Below are 22464 nucleotides of genomic sequence, written 5' to 3'. Positions count from 1 at the left end.
GGGAGGATAAGCACACTTTTATCAGGAAGAAAACTCTGGCAGAACCAGGTTTTGGTCAGTTGTGATGCAGCAGTAAAAATTTTAAAATATTAAAATAATATTTGTCATCATTCATGACTGAATTATAGAAAAACAAGTGCAAGGGATGATTAACATATTAGTAAGACCTGCTGTGATGTATGGTTAGGAGATGGTGGCACAACTGAGTGGCAGAGTTGAAAATGCTCAGGTCAAATAATCTAGAGACCACAGAGGAGATTCAAGGATGTAGTGAGAACATGCAGAGGGCTGGCGTCACACAGAGGAGGATGCCAAGGAGAGGATGAGATGGAGGCAAGTGACCCACTGCCGTGTCCCCTAAAGGGAGCAGCCCAGATAAGAAGAACAAAACATCCTTGATAATTAAGCAGATCTGATATCTTTTAAATGTCTAGTTGCTTGCTTATGTATGTATGTATTTATTTAACTTTATTTTTAGATTCTTTCACATGGATTGGTTGTGATGGGTGCAAACTGCTAAAGACTGTGTGACAACAGATTCATCAGTAGTTATACAAATGTGCCACAAAAAGAGAAGCTGAATTTTTCACATTTATATTTGTCATTATACATGAATATTGCTGTGGTTATTTAAAGACAGTTCATTTCCGCCTTAGATATTAAATAAGAGTTTGTTGATCAGAGAAGCAGACTGGGCTTCTTTTGTTTTAGTGGGCCAAAATGGACGGGATGTTATTGTGAACTACTGCAAACTTGATGATCTTTAGCAACTTCTGCCTTGCAGCGCTTCCTCTCTCACATAGTATTTAACCCACACTGCCATCTAGAGGTCTGGGTCGTTGTGGGTATTATGAAGGGCCTCATTCACGAGTATGTGCGTAAAAATCTTCTCACTCTGTGGAGATAATGACGAAGTAGTGGTTAGTCGTGGTTTTTGGTATTTTCATATCTTCTAAACAATCTGCTTCGAACCTTCTGTCGTTCAGCACTTCTTCTTCTTTTTTTAATGTAATGGTTTTTCATTCTTTTCTCTCACTTCTTTTTCATTTAGTTATTTATGCTTTAAAGGTTTGTCTAAATAAGTTAAACAATTACAAACTAGAGGGAACTAAAGCTATTAGCAGAATGTAAAGAAACCTATGACTTTATGCCCAAAGCATCAGTGTACTGTGTGGAAGAGATGCTAGCTTAAGCTGAATTATACCTGAGCTGCACTTTTGCATAATACAATTTGCTACCACCAGGTGGTGCAGTGTGTCAATGTAACATTATTTAACCAGGTAAGTCATTGAGTGCACATTTAAAAGGTAAAAGAAAGCAGCTCATGTTTAAAGCACATGACAACTTACTTTTTTAAGGTGCCCCCCTATGGTCCAACATTTAATGAAATTCTGCAGATGGAAAGTATTATATGCAAAATAAAAGTGTTTATAACCTTCCAAAATTAACCAGTGGCATCAACTAAATGCATAGAAGCTGCGTCATTGATATTAAATCCGCTTTTCTTTCTTTAGAGATCGAATATGTTTTTATATTATATTTATGTTATAATAAATTAATTCTAAAACTTCATCATCATCATTTTATAGGTAACTTTGATGTGAAAATTCTTATTTTTATAATCTATTTTAAAATAGCTAAGAAGGTGATAATTTTCCTTTTTATGTAAAAACTTGAAATAAAAGGGTCTCTATATATAGACAAGGCTGCATATGAAATAATGTATAAGTTATTATACTTTATGTCCTTAAAACTTTACTGAATTTATTTACAGCTCAGCATGCCAGATCAGATCATAATTTAGAAATATTGTGACATGGAGAAACACCGATTTCATCAGTTACAGAGAAAATTAGGACATGTAGATATGTCATTTCGTCACTTGACTACATTTTTGTCTTTCAATATCTCCACAACCAAAGTTATTTAGTTATTGAACAAACTTGCAAAGGTCGAATTCATAGATAGATAGATAGATAGATAGATAGATAGATAGATAGATAGATAGATAGATAGATAGATAGATAGATAGATAGATAGATAGATAGATAGATAGATAGATAGAATTTTATTTTGAATATGCAAATATAACTGAAATAACAAGAGAAAAACAAAAAACAAAACTTAACAAACATCAAGTTTTCATGTATATATCTATGTCTTCAGAATGTGTGTGCTCGAAAAGGAGTAGGATGCAGTTTAGTAAGATGAAGTTTACACTTCATGCATTTAAAGTAACTACTTTCATCGGGAAAGTGTTACTTTGGGGTGTTTTTTCATGTTTTAAAAGAACATGTAATCTTGTTCTGCAGCTGCTAACAGGTAGATCAAAGCCAACATCAGAGTAGAGGTAAATAATAATAATAAAATAATATAATATAGTATATATAATATTACAATTGCATTTATAGCCGACTTGATAAAGTTCCAAGAGCCCAGTTTCTTTTTTTAGTATTTGTAATGTTTCAAATGACGTAAATGTTATCTGAAGTCCTCTCCGTTACAGCCTTTCTGTGGCAGAATAAAAATAAAGCTTTTTTTCTTTTAAAGTAAAATAAATAAATAAAGACCGGAGTCACGTGACCGCCTCCGTTGATGTCTTGCAGCAGCATCCTCTGCTGCGCGCTCCTGCCTGCGACAGCACAGCCGCGGTGTGGTCGCTCTGAACGCACGTTAACGGAAAGGAAAAAAAAACACTCCACACGTCGGGAAGGCCTCCGCCACACTCTACACCCTGTTGCAGTCACAGCGGCGTCGGATATAAGCACAGACACGCACGTTTTTCTGATCCTAGTCGCTCTTTTTTTACATTTAAAAGCCCTTTTAAAAGACAGTCCTCGTAATGGCGACAGCTGCGGTGTCTGCCCCAACTGGCAGCGGCCCCAGCCCCGGGCCGGGAACGGAGCTGGTCCGCGGGCAGGCCTTCGACGTCGGGCCTCGGTACAGCAACCTCTCCTACATCGGCGAAGGCGCCTACGGGATGGTGTGGTAAGTTGTAGCCGAAGTGTCTCGGGCTGACACTTTTTGATTTTAGCCCGACGTAAACGGCGGCTAACCCGCATCTTTTCCGTTTCTAACTGTCATGTTTCGTCTGGCTAGCAAGGAACAGCGAGAAGCCGATGTTGCTTAAAGGAAGACGGCAGTTAAATCCCGGCCGGTGGTCGCTGACTTCATGGCATTATACTAGCCTGGAAGTGCATTTTATGTGGCTACTTTTAGCTGTTATCAATGCTGAACAGGGTGGACGATATCTGAGGTATCGATCGCTTCAGGCGGACAGAGGCGTTTCCAGGATTTCTTTTAAAGTGGGGTCCGCATAGGGGGCCCGCGGGGAATCGGAACATTTGATCAGAAATAAATGCAGAGTAGAAAAAGTCACTGGGTGTGATTTTTCAGGCTCGTGTGAAGCTCTGTGCACATGGAAAGTGATCGTGCTTAAAGGTTTAAGGCTGTTTTTACTAAATAGCTGTTTCGCAAAGAGATGGGAAAAAAACTGTTTAGATTCTTCACTCGGCTAAAGATCGTTATCCTGTTTAACTAAACAGATGCTGGAAACATGTTTTATATTCTTAAAGTTCCTAAAGTAAAAGGAAACTCATACATTACAATGTCACATCAAGAATATGGATTCATTGTTGTGTTTATCAGTTTAATATTGCAGCCATTAGCGACTTAATTGTTTGTACTTTATGTGTACTAACACAGTGTCATTTACTGTTATAATTGTGGAGAAACCGAGGCTTTAAAATAACTGGATTGAATAACAATTAGACTCAATCAAAAATGCTAATTCCATTTATTCCAGTGGACAGAAATACAAAAGTGTCTGCTTTAAAACAACCCTCAAGTCACTAAAACGACCCATCAGTGTCAGTTATGCCTCCCATCTTTATTTTAATATTTATATTTATGTTTGTCACCGGTTTTCCTATAGCTATAGCAGATATTCTAAAAATGCATAGTTTGTTTTTGCAAACCCTCATTAACTATACTAACTTTGTGTGTTAGCTCTCTGCCTGAGGCTTCTGCAGCAGTGCTACTCTGGGTCTGTTAGCCATGGTTCACTGCACAATGTAGTGATTAGAAGTGGAAAATTACAATAAACTCAAACCTTGAATGTAAAAAAAAAAAAAAAGGACTCCACTTAAAGGTACCTGGAGTCATGTACTCATGATGCTCTGAGAGCATAACTATTGATTTCTTAATATGAGTAATGTCACCTTAGTGTTTCAGCTGTAAACAGGTTTTTAATTTCTTTCCATTCAAAAGTAGTTGAGTAGAAGCAGAGAGTAGCGTGGCGTCGAAAAAATAATGTAACAGAAAATAAGAATGTCTCTTCAGTTTCTGTAACATGCTGCGTGTAGTCATTCAGTGACATGTGCAGTAATTTAATCAACTCTAGTTTCTATATGTGTCTTCATGTCTTCAGGTTTATTTCTGCCACATTTACTTAAACATTTACAGAAATGCAGTTTTAATCTACTACATTCTAGGTGCTAATAATGTAATTTGCACCCCACATGATTTATCTTGAAGCCTTGGGTTCTTAATATTTTAAAGATTGTAATATAAACCCAATAACAGCTTTCATGTATACATGAAAGCACCCAGACACATTTAAATAATCTCCAGCTGCATTATTAAAGTGATCATCAATGATTATGATTTGATATTAATTCTGCATTTGCTTTGTTAATGTTGCTTTGAAATGTAAAGTTTGTTTTGGTGCTGTGTTAGTACTCTCAGGCTGCTTAAGTGAGACTTTCACTTAAGTAAAGAGTCTAAATACATGCGTTGCAAAAACACTGGGTAAAAAAATATGTTCAGTCTCATGTGCAGCACCACATTCCTTGTAATATCATCTTAATTATTGCACGGGGCTTCACATGAGCCTGAAAGTCATACCTAATGTTTTCTAGGCCAGTTTTCTCAATCAAATATTCAGATTTCCTGTGCCACCTCATTTAAAGCATCCTGGAAATACCGCTAGTGTGTGGGCTTTATAGTGAGCTGACATTACCTCATTAAATTTTTCTTTCTTTCTTTTTCTTTTTTCTTTTTGTTCCTACATGAGGTTAGTCCTCTGTTTAAGTTGCTTGGTGTTGCATAAAATGCCTGGAAAATGTATTGTGGGAGTATCTCAAGGGGTTTTCCTTGTAGCTGATGGCAGATTACAAGCAGTATATGAAGGAATGTGAAGGAAAGATAGACCACAGAAGCATTATTTTCTATCCACTTTCTACCTAATGGTATGCGATCAGTAGTGCAGTAGAGTGTAAACTCAAATTATTCACCATTTTATTTGTGGTTTCTCTTAGTAGTGTACATTCCCACACAGGAATGGCAATCAAAGGTAACTTAGTTTTGTCCACATTTCTTGGTGTATTAAATCAAACCCTACCCTCTACTTTGAAAAACACTTCTTGCATGTGTTTCTTTAGCCTGAGGAGCTGCTTCTGACCTTAAATGTGCACACTGTACTGCATTACATAATATATTGTCCTTGTGTCAAACAGCAGCAGTGTAGTTCTTTTGTCTTCTGTAGTTAGAGAGAGGAGCAGGCTTTTCTGAGAACAGGCTTTGACACACAGTCTGCCCACGGTGTAGATGCACAGCAGGTTGTTTTAGCACCTTTTCGTCTGCAAACTGGAAAACCCACCGAAAGCACACAGCTACAGTTGTACGAGCAAAGAAATGACTCGTAGCTCAAGTCAAGCCGAATTGAAGTACATTTTTCCATGTGAGGATGTTCACTTGTAAAGAGGCCTCTGTGCTTTTACAGTAATGCTTCAAAGTACGTGTTGCAGTCTGCAAAGATAGCATTATTGCAGAGCTGAGCTCACATTAAAATTACTTTCAGAAGTTCACCTGCTTGGACAACTTTAGAAACACTATTGCATGAAAATATTACCGCTGATATCCAGCTAGCTTTTATTTGTATGTTTGCAACACTTCAGTTTTAACCACACACTGTGGTCAGGAGAGCTAACACAACTGAAAACCAATGATGATGCTTTGTCTTGCTCACCGCTTCAGCAGTTTCTTTATGTTAATTGTAACACGTGTTTGCAAGGTTTTACTGCAGTTTACAGCAACCTAATGTTCTACATGGATACATCACAGAAATGGAGGTAACGGCCGCAAGGACACAATTATACACTGTATCTTCAACTAGGCCGCAAACATCAAGTTGTGAGAGGTGCTCAAGCAGCTGAAAGAACGCCACAGCATGTGTCAGCAAAGTGATGTCACTTTTGCTATGTGCTGTCGTTCACAAAGGTGACATAGTTTTTTTTGTGTTTTTTTTTTTTTTTTTTTTTAAACCAATGTTTTAGTGAGATAGTATAGAAGCTCAGGGTAAACGGAGGGAGATGTTCCCACAGTTTGGAAAGATGAGACTTTGTGGAAAAACCTTCTTTGCTTCCGGTTTTGACAACTTCTCCTTCTACATCACAGCTGCCTGAGTGGCATACTGTTTTTTTTTTTGTTGTTGTTTTTTGAAGAATACTGCAATGGCTACTTGCGCTACAACGGCGAGTACTCATCAATGTGGTTGTGTGACGATTATACTGGTGGCACATGAAGAGACCAATGCATCGAGTGTACTGGTGCCTTAATAGTTCAGTGGTGAGCCTATGGGCAACTTTGCAGACCATCGTCCGCATGTTGTAGCTGTTTTACCAGGGGGAAGTGTCGCAAGCAGCCAGGCTGTGGGCTATTCTTGCATAAGCAAGAGTAGCCCACAGTTGCAGAGGACCCTGAACTTATAACGTTGCAAAGAGCTGAGGTGAAGCAAGAACATTTAATGTTTGGAACAGGGATCCAGCCCAGTTTTGAACAATTTAGCATTTTACTTATGCACAACATCATTCATGGCGACCTTCATGCTGTCTTTATGGAAAGCGAGGACTGCACACAAGCATGTTTGCATAGGTTGCAAACACCTCTGTGTAATCAAACCTACGCAAACTGACAACCAGTGTGCCATAAATTCACCATAATGTCTCTCACACTGAGCTGTTGTTTATTATTTTGATTACAAATACCAGCGCAATAAATAAATATTATTGGATTTATTTATTTGCCACATTGATTTCACACAGTTTGTAAAGCAGCATACCTTAACCCTGTTGTTGTCTTAAATATGAAGGAATGACTTCCAGTCTCTTCCCCACAGTAAGGACTAGAGCTTGGTCGTTTAACAGTGTTAGTGGATCGGTTCTTGGTATCAGCGTGGCTTAGGGTACGCTATCTATAGTGTGTCGGTTTGACACTGACAAAAGTTAAATGCAGTGCATCCCTGTCCATCTTATTACATGCTATCTTGTTTTATGAACTGTTGTGCTAACTATTGCGCTAATTGATGAACTGTGTTAAATGGAGGATTACTACCAAACAGAGCAGTTATGCTTTTTGAGATCTCTATCACTGTAACGTAATTTCCAGGAAGGCGGATTTAGGTAGAACTGTAAAATGTACATATCAGTGCTCTAGGCGTCGTCTTGGCAAGCAGTTTATGTTAATTTCCTACAAGTGATGACTTGCTTAAAGTTTTGCTTCTAAGATTTGGATCTCATCACTGTGGCCTTTCCACACCTTCCCTGTCCATCACACTGCCAACTGGGTGAAAGGTTTGAACTTTTCTTTAATGAACTTTGTTTCCGTCACTGAAATGTGGCCTCTGTCAGTGTGGTCTCTGCAGGTGCCACTTCCAGTAACCATCAAAGTTCATATTTTCCTCCAGAATTGGGTTCTTATTGATGTTAATGATGATGATGATCTTCTGTCTGTCTGGAGCTTTGTCATCAGTATTTAATGGCTGTAGCTGTAATAGTATTCTTTTAAGGGCCTTTTCAGAGAAAGCATGTTGTGACCAGTTTCAGGAATGTTTCAGTCCATTTGATGAATGATGATGAATCTGGGCAAGTTTGAACAAAACCTTTCAGGTCGAAAGCGAAACTCGAGGGATTTTTGCTTCGTTCAAAACTCTAATTTCTTTTGTTAGGGTTTTGGTTTTTTTTTTGTTTTTTTAATTTCCAGTGATAGAAAAATCTCTTGGCTGATCAAAAAAATCACAGGTTTTAAAATGTATGGCCATTAGGTGTTATTTTAAATGTTTTACAATAGAACTTGTGCATTATTTGTTTTTCTTAAAAATATTAAATAGATGTAACAATTCTAATCTTGTCGCAGATTTTCCTACAGAGAAAAATTAATGTGCAAAGCTTTTCACTTCATAATTTATACTTTTAGGAATTTCGAATGCTCTTTTATTTTCTTCTGACTCAAATTTTTAAATTCTACCCTTGGACCCAGTCAACCTTAAGCACTGTGCGGAGAGTAAAGGTACAGCTTTAGAGTGGTATACGTTGCAAAGACGTTTTAATGTCAGTCATCTTGCTACTCTGTGGAGTTCCCCAAGGTTCTCTTTTGGGGACAGTTCTCTGCCCACTTCCCATCTGATCTATTGCTTTTTTAAAGTTAGAGCATGTCCTTCCACTTCTATGCTGATGATTCCCAAATCTACCTGCCCCTCACGCAAAATAAAGTGCTTGTTAAAAAGTTAGAAAGTCTTAGTGACATCAAAACTTTGATGACCATTTTAATGAGAGTAAAACCAAGGACATGATTCTTGGAGCTATTTGTTGTATTTGTTCATAATTGGACTGGATCCTTATCTATTATAAATAATCCTGTAAATCCTGAAAATTGACTTAAAATCGGGTAAAGAGATTAAATCCACTGTAAAATCAATAAACTCTTTCCAGTTTATGCTTATTTCTATGGCCAAGTCCTTCTTATTTTGAGAGAGTTACATCTGCTTTTATTGCAACTTGACTTGACTATTGTTACACCCCATTGGATTGGATCATGCTTCCCTTTTGGATCTTTAATTGGTCCAAAATGACGCTGCTCGCTTATATACGATAAAGCATGTCCCATGTTCTGGCCTCTCTTCACTGTCCTCCTGTGCTTTTTAGGATATTATTGCATGTTTTTTTTAAAATCCCTTAATGGATTGTCACCACCAACAACTGCACATCTCTTAACACCTTACGTCCCGTCAGCATCACTGAGAACGGCTGACCAGTTATCCCCCATATCCTGAAGATTACACTGAAGAACGGGAGGGTCATGTCATAGCTTCTAAACTGTGAGTTGCCTCTCCATATTAGGCTGACCTTGCAATTTTTTAAGTACACTTCAAAACTTATTCTTTGTCCCACAATGACATTGGCAGGTATTTGGACAGCTGAGCTGTGTCATCTTGGTTTTCAGTGTGTCTGAACGCTCTGCTGGAGACACACTCAGCTATAGTCCAGACACTCTTGCTACTTCTAGAGGTGGTTTTTATTGTTCCGGACTGTACCGACCGCTTCCCGTAGCTTTATTAGCCATATGTTTCAGGGTGCGTTGAGCTTCAGATTTCAGCACTAGCACTGGCCCAAACTGTGCACACTAAGTGTCAGAGGATCTAATGACTTTGTAATAGCAACAACAATAGAGAAACGGATACATGTATGGTGTAAGCACCTGATGTTGTCACCATTAACATCTTTTTGCTTTGCTCCTTGTATTTGCGCTCTTGTCACAGTAAAGCAGACTGTATGGGCCTGAAGGAGTGACACAGATGCCGTCCCATGATGGCTTCTTCAGTTTCGCTTATATTCACAAATCGGTGATCCTTTCGCAGTCCTTACTCAGGTTCAGGTTGAAGCCCAGTTGTTTCACTGACTCTGGTAGCGTTACTGTATTTTTGGCTGTGTGTGCTTCCGAGTCAGAGGCGGTTGGAGCGAGTGCTGTGCGAGCCTCAGCCTCCTTGCACTCCTCTTTCTGCGTTCTTTTTGAGACCTGTGGTTTTCAGCCAGTTGGGCATGTAGCTTTGATGTGCAGCAGCCAGCGAAAGTGTTGCAGGGTGTACTTCAGACATCCCTCAGTTTGCATCTGAAATATTTTTAAATACCATCAGTCAGTTCTTTGTCAGGCTGCGCTGCTGTATGGTGGTGTTGGGCTGCAGTCAGCTGGCCTTTATGAGTCAGTAAAGCAGGATGCACTGTTCTGTTGTTGCATTTTCTATAGAGATTAAACATGAGTAAAAGCCACAGATGCACAGTGATACACTGATTGCTTGTGTGATTTCTTTTTTTTTTTTTTAAAGATTATGAAGAACTATGTTTCTACAGCTCTACTGGGTTTAACTCCTTTGGATTATTTAAACCAAATTCACATTGAGCATTTAACTGTCACCATCTTGCTGTTTTGAAACCAGACATGACAAGCTACAGGTTGATCTGACTAGTTTGTTATTGACAGTTATATACCAAATCGGTATACACGTTATTTCTCCTTTTTGACTTTAATAATGATCGTGCTTCATGTTTTATTCACTGTTACCCAAAATGAGTGACTGAGCCCATAAAGTAATCAGAAAAGTGTTTACGGAGGTTCTATAAGATCAGATATCGCTGATGTAAGCTTCTGCTTAAAGAGCGTATTTTTGGACCAAGAATCCCACTTCTCTTTCTGGTCGCCCACTGTACAGCAGGATATTCGTTTTCTGTGAATTCTCATTAAATGCACATTTTGTTTATTTTTCTACAAAAACCCTGAAACATGATGCAGATTCTTTGTAACCTAAGTTGGTAGGCTGCATGAAGACATTTGCTTACCAGTCGACTGTGAGGTATGTCTGTGTCATTTTCAGAGCAGGCCTATTTTTGCTTTCAACAACCTCTTGTTGGTGCCTGTTGAGGCTGGAAAGCCCTGACATGAGCAGATGTACAACCACAGATTGGTGGTACACTGAGCCTCTTAACACTGTATGCTTACACAATCACAAGATACTGTATCACCCTCTGTGATAATATTCAGAAGCTGCCATGGCAAACTCTGCCTTTTTCAACCCGCCCACATGAGCAGTTAGATCATGGGGGAATGCTGCTGAAGTGGCTCGTGTTTATAAAAAGTTTTACATCTGAAAAGATGGGTGATAGTTGGTCAGATTCCACTTTTTTTTGTTCATATCACACTGGAACAAGGAAAACGGCAGGAGGGGATAAGTCGTTATATAGCTTTATATTAGCTAGTATGCAGTGGGGATCGCTTAGTGAAGCCTGTTTTAGGAAAGAGACTCTGTTTAATGGCCACCAGAGGATTACTCCTGTGGCTGCAAAAAGACTTGTAGTCCTACAGAAGGCTGCAGAAAAACAGCAGCCAGACACCATGTCTATAAATGGATTCTGGTTAAATACATGGGTTCATTCACTCATTTCAGGTCATATTGAATAAAATATTAAAGTCCATTTTGTAAATTTTGATCACTCTAAGTGTCAGATTATTCAGAATATGCTGAAAATGCTCAACTCAAGGCTTCAGAACTGGACTTGACTAACCAGTGGGTGACGTCACGGTGTCGGCGTTTATCTTTTATACGGTTTGTGGTAAAAACAAAGCAGCACACTGAAACTGCTCCAGTGCTATTCGAAAAGAGCTTTTTTTGTGTTGATGGCTATATAAACAAATAAAGGGAAGAAATTAAATAAATTAACCACATTAAAGCGCACTTGCGCAGACATGTATAATAGAAAAGAAAGACATGAACATGACTCCAGATTCGGATTATAGTTAATTACAACGAAATAAAAACGTAAAGTTAATTGTGAAGAAAATAGTTCTTTAGTTTGTCACACAAAAAGCATCAGAATGCTTTGGGATAATATTTGGTTTATTAAACTGACAAATACATGGAACTAAATTTTTCGCACTCACCAAACAGGTGGTCCGATGCTTGGCTGCTCCAGTCTGCATGCCAAATATCATCGGGCAAGATAGTAACCCAAGGTTGCTCTGCGATCCATCCGGTGTGTGCAAATGTTAGATAGAAAACACATACATGCATGGAAAAAACATGAAAAATGTGGTTAGCACAACAAGTGTATTCAAATCATAATTCTGATTGTAAAAGCTGCCAGACAGGATTTATAAAAATAAAAAAAAAAAAAAAAAAGAGCTCCTGTGTGAATGTGTGAATGAGGTAAGTTGTATAAAGTGTTTTGAGTGCCCAGTTAGAGTAGAAAAGCCCTATATAAGAACCCGCTGGACTAATAAGCACCTCTGATATCTGGCATCTCATAATGTGAACCTGGCTATCATTTGAGCTTTGGTATTGTGTAGAAATACAAAGTTGTGTTATCACAGCAAACTCTTTGGTATCACTGACATCCAGCATGGGAAACACTTGTTGCTTGTAAACATTTCATCCTAAATTTATTTGTCATTCTTGTCCTCTGGTGATTCTGACTCCGTCTCGAGTCCTTGACCTGCCTGATTCTTAGCCACCGCCGATGCTCTGCTTCGTCCTCTCGAAATGCCACTGTGGTGCCCATCTCCATGGCAACTCCTCTGCTTCTGACATCAGTACCACCACTCCACAGCCAATGAGAGAGGGGGGGAGAGAATGAGAGCCTTGACACTCTGAAATCCTGTTGTGCAATTCAGAAGGAGATGTAATTTGGGTAATTTGGGTGGCTGCGCCTGCCAAGACGAGCATGACGACTTCTGGTTCAGAAGGGCTGTAAAACATTCAGGCGCTGCTCTGCTGCGTTGATGTTAATATCTGTGTTGATCATCAGGACTTAGAGGTGCATGTTGTTGCTGCTTTTACTGTTGCATCCGCATTTCTCAGAAACCACAGTGCTGAGCTTACATTAGGACTTGTAACCTAATGAGAAAAAGGCAGATATCGAGTTCATGCACAGTGAAATATGCAGAATTAGCTTTGATTCTATCACCTGCCCTCATTTTTATGTCAAGGTATGCTTATGAAAGTTCAACTTGCCTTAAAATACACACACACACACACACACACACACACACACACACACACACCAGTGTTATAATGAATACTTTTTTTTTTTCTTTTTTTTCTTTTTTTTGGGCTTGACAAGCAAAGTTTTGCTGAAGGAAGGATGTTTATCACAATGAACAGTGGAAGATTCTTTTTTTTTTTTCTCAAGAAAAGTTGCATGTTTTCATTCAGAGATTTTAAAACACGCCTGTCTTTGAATTACCTTAGGTTAGCACCCTTTCGGCTGAATAGTCTAAATTATCTGCATGAATTACAAATCACAAGTGTGCTTCAATAAACAAACAAAATGTAATTGCCCTAAAATAAACACTTGTGACAAACTAAGATATATTTTTTGTTAATCGTTCCGTATATGAAGTGACATAAAGAACTAGAAATCCATGAAAATGACTCTGCTAAGCCCCAGAAATATTTAATTTAAAAGCACAAAATTGCAACATTTTAAAAGCTACGGTCAGAGTATTTGCTGTTTTTAGGACTTCATTATAGTCTTCACTCCCACAGTGGAAAAATACCTTTTTACAATTTTCAGTGTGACATCTTACTTTGGTTCATTTATCAGTTTTTAAACCAAAAGACTGAGTTTTCTAACCAATAAGTCACAGTAAAGTCCAGATTCTCTGAAAGAAGTCTAAAGGATTCCAACTTTCTAATTACAGTTCATCATTATGAAATCTAAATGCGCTTTAAATAACTATGAAGCCACTGACAAAATCCTTGTGTTGGTCAGGTTGAGTTCTGAATTCTAGAGACTGCCGATGCTTTCATTTGCACAATTTGTTGTCTATGAAAAATGTCTCCCTTGAGCTCTTGTATTAATTGGTTTCCCTCATTCAGAGATGCGAGAGAGTGCTTCATTTAAATGAAAGACTTTGAATTGATGCAAAAAAAAAAAAAAAACCAGCATCTGAATCTGAGGTTCAAGTGTTTGGTCAAAGCCTTGGAACTGGAAGGTATGCTGTGGCTAAATAGGAGAGAAGCAGCAGGCCTATGGTCAGAAATTAAAACATGAGTGCTATCTGTAGGAGAGTTCCTATATTAAGCATTTATATCAGTGGTTCTTAGCAGATGCCTAAAAATGGGCTGCAGGGAAAAGTTTCAGTGAGTCACATGTGTACAGTTTTTTGTTTTGCTGTTGTGCTTTTCTCTGACTTGACCTCTGTAAATTACTTGATGCATGCTCAATCATCCAGGTGAGTAAATCCCCAAAAGTTGATTCTGTTCATCTGGAAGTAGCGTTTTCAGCGGGAGAAATGTTTTGTGACTCATCCAGGTGACTTCTTCAGTCTCAGCTGACTGCAGGTTTCCCCAATCTTATAAACAGTACATTTGCATAATGACTGAAACCAGCCCACTGAAGGAACAATGGGCTGGGTGGGCTGGGAGGTCAGTTCCTTAATCTTAATTATGGAAGTTTTCATGACCATTGATCAACACCCACTGATCAAAGCTACTTTATCAAAGATCACCATTCACAGAGAGTTGGGGAACGGCTGCAATCACAGCATTGTAAGATGGTGACAGATGGACCCTTAGGCCCCCTCCTCGATTCAGAGACGGTCTTTCCCTTTTCACGTAAATGGCCTCCTTGACTCCGCCCTCAAACCAGCGTTCCTCCCTGTCCAGGATGTTACATCCTCATCCTTGAAAGAGTGTCCACTGGCCTGTAGGTGTAAATAGTCTGCAGAGTCCTGGCCTGACGAGGTAGCTCTTCTGTGCTGTGACATCCACTTCGGCAGAGGTTGTTTGGTTTGGTATCACCCTCTTCCTGTAGCCACTTCCTGGGTCTCGTTTCAGAGGCTCGTAAGTATTTTCGTCACTGAGCGACAAAATTTTCTTATGATAGTCTTTCTGGTTTAGCAAAACTGTGCATCTACCTTTGTATGCCGAAAAGATGATAATGTTGTGGTCAGTACTAACTAGCACCATTGTTCCTTCAGTGGGCTTGTTTCAGTCATTATGCAAATGTACTGTTTATAAGGTTGGAAACCAGCAATCAGCTGAGACTGAAGAAGTCACTTGGATGAGTGATGAAACTGAAAACACTACGTCCTGATGAACAGAATAAATTTTGGGGACCTCTGTAAACACCTTCCTAATGGGTTTATAAGCTCAGTCACCCATAGCAGGTCATACTGAATAAAACAGAGAGTCACTTTCGGTCATTCTAAATGCCAGAAAGGTTTTTTTTTTGTTTTTTAAATTTGTTCGACATGCTTTAGAAAAATCGGGTTGTGACTCGATGACTCAAAAGAATGACAGCTGTAACTGATGGTAACAGGTGGAGATGCACATTAAGACTGATGGCGAGATTCTGTGCATTCAGGTTTTGCTTCATTTGCCTGATATTAGTCTGCTTTATGCTTTTAGGTTAAATAAACTATATAAATTTATTTAGATGTCATGTTAGCAGCTGTGATCAGAGAGTGAAATATAAAAACCTAGAAAGAAGTCAAGAGTACGTGTGTGTACGTATAAAGTATACTTTTTTTTATTTGTTTGTTTTAAATGTATTTTTTAAATACATTTGGTTGTATAATCCACTTCATATGTGAAGAAATGAAAGCAATGAAATGACTTACAGTATCAGTAAAAACAGATGTTCCTGGCATCTAATTTACCAGTTATTGTACTGGTAAAAGAAAATAATCGACTAGTTTTATAGTAAGAAAAATTAGAAAATAAAACTGAAATAACATAGAACTGAATGAAATGCCTCAGTCCATAGGTTGGCTTACTGACACCAGTATTGTGCCTTCCTAATAGCTGGCAGCTAACTAATAATAACTGGCGTTATTTTATTTATTTATTTAAATGCAAAAATTTGTGTTGGTTTCAGCTTCAGCTGTTGGGTTTTGGTCTGCTGGACTCGTAAACATTTTATACTCAAAAGGATGGGGACAACAAGCAGCAAATTTAAATGTTACAGTAACGTTTAAGCCTATAATGGTTAAAATATTAAGGCTATCATAACGGCACACCTAAATATAGAGCTGGGGTTATGAATGACTCCATACAGTCTCTTGGAGTTGTCTCATTTTCAGTCTGAAATGACACTGGAAAGTTAATGATTTATTCCACGTAAATGGATTCATTATTTTTTTTTATGATAGTAGCAGAGGTGGCTTTTATTATAGGAGTGGCTTCTCCCCTATGTAAGAATAGACTCCACCAGTCACTAATGCAAAGCCTGTGACGAAACCCTGCAGGCCACACTGAGGCTGTACAAATATATTAGAAAACTGCGATGCATACTGTGTGAGGAAATGGCTTTGAGGAAGAAACTTTTCTCTGCTCATGCTCTTCAAAGTTTCTTTATCATGTTTGTGCTAAATAGTCTGAATTGCTGCAATAAGGTTACCTGCTAATTATTACTTATAAATGCGAACAGTGAGTGAAATGATATTGTTGAGCTCCACGCACTATAGCGCTTTACCTCTGAAAACAAACTATAGGTATGTTTCAATGTGGGCATTTTGCTGACGTCAGGGAAACAAATGGCTTATTGTGCAGAGCTGAATATTTCATACACCCATGTAAGCTTGATTGAAAAGCACCTGCAGACACAAACACCATGCTGGCATGTTTTTATAAATGGGTTATTGTGGTTAGTGTACACAGAAACAGGAAAGACTTTTTTGTTTTGTTTTTTTAACTTTTTTTCTTTCTTTTTTTTTTAGTAAGCATGCAAATGCAGTTAAATCTATGATCGTTCCCAATGATAAATGCTGGAGGGTATAAATCTCAATGAACTTGAATTAAGCTTTTGCAGCCAATGGTCAGTGTCGCCCGGTTATCTGCTGAAGCTTCTCAGAGAGCAGCTCAAAAAGATTAAACTTAACTGATCTCTGTGCAGAAATAAATCAATGTTACAGGATGAAATTAACAAAAATAAGATTGCAGATTACGTGTTCTGTAGGCCGGACAATATACCAGTGGTTTCTGGTAGCAGTGCAGTCGTGTTAAGGAGAACAGTTTTCATAGTTGTTGCAGATGCACATGTCAATTTATTTCACTGTAGGTTAATTTTGATATTATTGTTAGGAACTCATTTAAGCAGTTTAAACAGGGGAAACCAATGACGTGTTTAAATTTATGTGTGGCTTATTCAACTGCTATGGTCCAATCACTTTTCTTTTTTTCTTTTTGTAAAGTTATTTTTCTCTTGGTTCTGACTAACATTTGTCTATTCAGGAAAAATTCCATGAGTAATCTGCGATGTGACTGATAAGCAGTTATGACTTGCTGTCGGTCTGAATCAGTAACTGCAGGCCACAGCAGTAAATTGTAAATGGCAGAGACGCTCGAGTCCTACTGTACCACCTCTTAATGCAGCAAACCCCCTCACAGCAGCACTGAGTGTGGTGTGAAGCCCAACCCCACAGCTATGGTACTCACGCTGCCTTTTTAAACCTGTGACTGTGATGTCAGTCCACATTCTCACCATGGGTCGCCCTTTAAGCACAGTGAACTTTGCCCCCCCCCCCCCCCCCCTTTTTTTTTTCCTTCCACTCTAACCATGAATATTGTCATGGTTACAGTCCTATTGCATAACTGAGAAAAGCCTTGTATTCTTGTCTCCATGGAAATGGAGGCACCCCACCCCCCCTACCCCCACAAAGCTTCTTCCTGAGCAGTGAGCATGCTCAGAAAACACTAAGTGCACAGAGGAAATAGGAAAAACAAGATTTCACTACAGAGCAACTTCATTAAAATAATGATTGCACAAGCTGTGTTAAATTTAGCTTGTAAAAATATTATTGCATAATCATACCTAGGCCTTTTTTCCCCAAATTCAGGAAAGTACACAATGTGGATCGAAAATTGGTCCTATTTGATTCACCTTTTTTCCTAATTGTAGGCCCGTATAACTCAAAGTAAAGGAGAATTTAAGGATTTAATACAACTTTTATGCTCTGTTTAAAAACACTGATTGGTTGACTTTACAGCTGATTCTTAATAAATGCAGTTACATGTAGGGCTGGGCCATATTATACCGTTCATGGTAATACCGGTACAATGTTAGGCAATGATAAGAAAATGAAATATCGCAATAGAATATGGGTAAAACGCGCATGTGCAGTGCCTTTGTTTTCATACGCACATGGCTGAAAAGCATGGCGGCAACGGAGAATGAGAAGGGAGAAAGCGGATCATTGAGTGAAACGGATGAATGAGAATTGGTTTGTAAAAATGGTGCCACTTCAGTGATGTGGAACTGGTTTGGTGTTTGTCCGTCAGATACACAACAAAGCACTTTTTTTTTTTTTTTTTTGTAGAACATGCAAGCGGGCCTCGTTATTGACTATGTGCACGAGACAATGCTAACTTCCTGGTTTGAGACCGGATGTGGGGTTGTATATTTCCGGTAGCTTTACTTTGCGGTCAATCGCTACTGCGAAGATATACTCCAAAATCATGTCCAAAACTCGAAAACGGAAAGATTGCGTTAAGTTACAAAGAGCAGAACGTGGGAACACTCACCGCTGTTGTGTCATAAAAAATCTAATGATCAAGCGTTTAGATCGATCAGTTGTTTACATCACTCAACACAAGCAGAACTGCATTACTGCAGCAGAAGACACATCGTCCACATTCAGAAGCACATCTCTGTATAATGACTGGTCTTATGAATTAAACAGGCAAATGTTCAGCATTCAAACTACAGGTGAAGAATAGTCAAACCAGATGTTTCCCCCGTTATGTCGATATCAGCTAGTCCAGTACACACCTACACAGCATATTAACAAACCGTGAAAAAAGCCACACAAAAAATGAATGATTGCTGGTAATGGTTTCTATACATTAGTATTTACGAAGGGTATGTTGTGACTTACCTTCAGAATTACAGCGGTCCCTCGCTATAACGCGGTTCACCTTTCACCTCGCTGTTTCAGATTTTTTAGTGCAAGTTTGCATGCTTTTTTTACGTCACATTGTGTCCTGCGTCCTGATCGCTGCAGACGATCTCCTCCGTGACGCCTCTCCTGTACAGTACAGAATCGCTGCATTGATTGTTAACAGTGTGACTCTGAAGTGTCCCCCAAACGTTTTGCATCGTCAAAAATAAAATCGGCTGCTTGATTTCACCTCTCGCTGGTTATTTTTAGAACATAACACCCGCGATAAACGAGGGACAGCTGAGAAATATAACATTTGAATCCCTTTTCTCTTTTGCTCTGAGGCGCGGGGGAAAAATATCGACAAGTCAATGAACATCATTTACAGATATATTGGGTAAATGCCCAAGACATCTATAGAAATGTAAATCGCCACTTGATTCATTTGCTTAACTTGTTTTGGACCGTAAACCAGGCGCGAATAGGACACCGGAAACAAAGCTCCCCACAGGAGTTTCCGCACCGGAAGTAGCATATGCTAACGTGCACATAGTCAATTGCAGTATTTGTCGGACTAAGGTGCTCGTAAATCTGGGAGTAATCTGGGTCCTAAACTCCGTCAACTACAGGTCCCAAAGTCAAACGAACACTGCAGCATCACTGAGAGTAAAAATCTGTCTAAATTCTTTCATCTTTAATAAAACGATCAGCATTGCTGCTTTACCAGGTGTAACTATGAAGTTTAGCATCCAGGCATCCATGAAAACAGAATTTATTACTTTTAACGGAGGTAGAAGTTAGCAGGAAGTTAGCGGAAGTTAGCTCGCTAGTTTCGCTAGTTACCTCAGCATGATATAGCATGTTCTGACTGAGATATTATACATGGTTATGCTCTGGATATGCCAGCCCATTTCTACTGGAAATGCCTTTTGGTTAAACTTTCAGTAAGGAATTTGCATTTGCACTGTTAAATTTTTATATAGCTTCAATGCACATAAAAAAAACAGCTGCTTGTTTAAGTAAAAATAAATGGATGGGGGGGGGGGGGGGGGGTTGCACTAGTAAAGTTGTGGAGTTGCATTTTGTCTCGCATCAATTATATAGTCAGTTATATCGTTATCGCAAATTTTCAAATGTATATCGTGATAAATATTTTTGGCCATATCGCCCTGCTCTAGTCACATATGACGTTTAATGCTTTTTGATGGATGGATGTAGGTCAGTGAAATGGTCAAAAAAATTACAATAGTAAAATAAACTAAGTTAAACTATTGCTCATCAAAACAGGATAGCTAAAAAAAAATGAGGGCTTTAAACCAGGTTTGATCTGCAGAGTAATAGCTTTCAGTTCAAAGGTCACAGGTGCCTGAGAGCAGCCCGAGTCCACCCTCCAGTGATAAAGCCGTGCAGCTCAAAACTGCCTTAGCAGGCAGAGATAACTGCATTAAAACTACTTGGTGAACTCTGTACTTTGTACTTCCTCAAAGTTCCTTCTGCATGCCAGATAAAGGGACAAGGAACTGCAGGGCTTGGCTCAGTAAATATGGTGAAATACAGTATGAACCAATACTTTTTGTTTGTCATAAATTCCTATAGCATGGAACAGCATTTCAAAAGCTGAAACCAAAAAGTATTAGGCCTTTTTTGCCTTAGAAGAAGTTTTATCTTATGTCAGTGCGATCATTTAATAAATACTTTACAGTAATATGAACCACAAAAGCACCAAATTCTCTTTTTTGCAGCTGCAGCCTGAGAATAATAAAACAAAAGAAAATTGTGCACATCAGTTCAGGAACAGCAGGGTTGCTCATCTCAGGGCTTCATAACCAACGATTGATATCTGCATTCATCTTTATACCATCCTGGTCTTTTGCAAAACAGGAAATGGTCACATGATCATGAGCACAACATTGTGCCTGATGTATTTCACTAGAAGGTATATTTCTGCATCAGAAAATGCAGAAACGTTTCACCATGCCAACTAAGACACTGAGCTTTTTAAAAGAAGTTGCAACCAATGTTGTTTAGAGTTGGCTAAACTGTGATCCTTTTCTAGACCTGATCCAGTGATTTATGATGCCTCACCCCATAAACCTAATTGATGTGTGAAAATATGTGTAGTCTGATTGTCACCCTTAACCCCTCCCACCTCCAAATGTGGACTTTTCGTCTTTTAAAAGCAGAAAATATTCATTTCACATGCATGCACATGTGAATCAGAGCATAAGAGTCCAGACAGATGAAAATCCTGTCCAAAAATACAAATCAGTAGATTAGAGGTGGTATTTCAGACTGTTGTGTCTGTGTGTTACTCAAAGCTAACAGGAGGTTTTACTCAAGAAAAGTCCAAATGGAGATTTGTTTCACAGCTTTTTTGCACTAAAGGTTTGTCATCCAGAAATATTGCCATTAAATACTGGCTTCATCAGAAAGTGACCTCCAGCACTTACTGGGCCAGTGTGAAATGACAGGAATGAGAATTAACACCTCATAGTCTGAAGCCGTGGTTCTCAGCTGGAAATAAGTGAAATGCCCATTTCAGGTCAGGGAGGAGTTGCTGCCTCAAGTGGAGGAGTTCAGGTATCTCAGAGTCCTGTTCACGAACGAGGGGAGAGTGGTGCTGTACCGGTCTGTTGTGGTAAAGCGAGAGCAGAGTATTGATTTACTGATGAGTCTACGTCTACGTTCCTCCAAACACCTCAACAAGTTCTGGGTAGTGACTGAAAGAATGAAGTTGCTGGGAATGAGCTTTCCTCTTCCGGTGGCTCCTCACCGGAAGAGGAAAGAGAGGGAGAGAGGGTGAGGAGCTGCGCATCGAAAGGAGCCAGTTGAGATTGAGTTGACAGTTGACTAGAGTGCATTCTGGAGATACCCTAGGTGAGGTGTATTGGGCATATCCGGTGTGGAGGAGACCCAGGGCAGACTCAAGAGCTGCTGGAGAGAATACGTTTCCGGCTGGCTTGGGAAGGCCTTGGTTGTCTCTCTGGAACAGCTGGAGGAGGTGGCTGGGGTGGGAAGTCTGCACTGCTTAGACTGCTGCCCTTGTGACCCATACTGGATAAGCAGCAGATGCATAGATGGATTTATGCTGTGAAATAAAGTGAAAGCATCAAAGTCTTCCAAAATATACATTTTGTTATACCATCCAGTACTGCTGCAGACCTGCTGTTCTAAATGGTTCCAAAGTTAGGGACATATTTATCTTTGACCTTTGACATATTATCAGTTTCATGAAAATATTTAGCTTCTCATGTCTGCCATTTCCACAAACTAGGAGGAGGCTGTTGTACCATTGACTGTTTAAAAACAGTACGAGGATATGATGTCTGTGCCAAACTGCCTCTGCCCTGGATCGGATTGCAGCTTTGATGAATAACTACTGTCGTTGCCTGCTTCTCTGTACATGAGGGCATCTGCTGGTGTAGAACAGTTACATGGAGAACTATTTACTTACCTCCCACACACACACACACACACACACACACACACACACACACACACACACACACACACACACACTCCTCTCACACAAGTGGAAAGGAAGGTCACTCATATTTCCCTCACAGAAGGCTGGCACACTTGTGTTTACATTGCAGTCCTTACACCCCCATCACTATAGCAACTCATTTTCTTATTTTGTCTGACTACGTGGGTGTTTTTCAGTCATTTCTGTTGTGTGTAATGTGCCGAAATAAAACAATGCTTGTGTAGATGTAAACGATGAAGCTGAGGAAGATGATAAAAGCTGCAAATTCT

At 39.2% G+C, this 22464-nt stretch overlaps 1 protein-coding gene across 1 annotated transcript in view; it reads left to right on the top strand.

Moving 5' to 3' along the window:
* The first annotated feature begins 2583 nt into the window (after nucleotides 1–2583).
* The window catches only part of mapk1 (mitogen-activated protein kinase 1), a 37573-nt gene continuing 17692 nt past the window's right edge, over nucleotides 2584–22464 (top strand). The window contains exon 1 of the mRNA XM_080893628.1: nucleotides 2584–2988. Within this exon, the coding sequence (XP_080749754.1) occupies nucleotides 2843–2988 (146 nt within the window). The 5' untranslated portion in view covers nucleotides 2584–2842. The remainder of the gene's footprint in view (nucleotides 2989–22464) is intronic.

The sequence above is a fragment of the Rhamphochromis sp. 'chilingali' genome (genome assembly GCF_963969265.1).
Source record: "Rhamphochromis sp. 'chilingali' genome assembly, chromosome: 10".
Taxonomy (NCBI): Eukaryota; Metazoa; Chordata; class Actinopteri; order Cichliformes; family Cichlidae; genus Rhamphochromis; species Rhamphochromis sp. 'chilingali'.
Note: the sequence above shows the minus strand (reverse complement) of the source record. Positions and strands in the feature narration are given on the sequence as shown.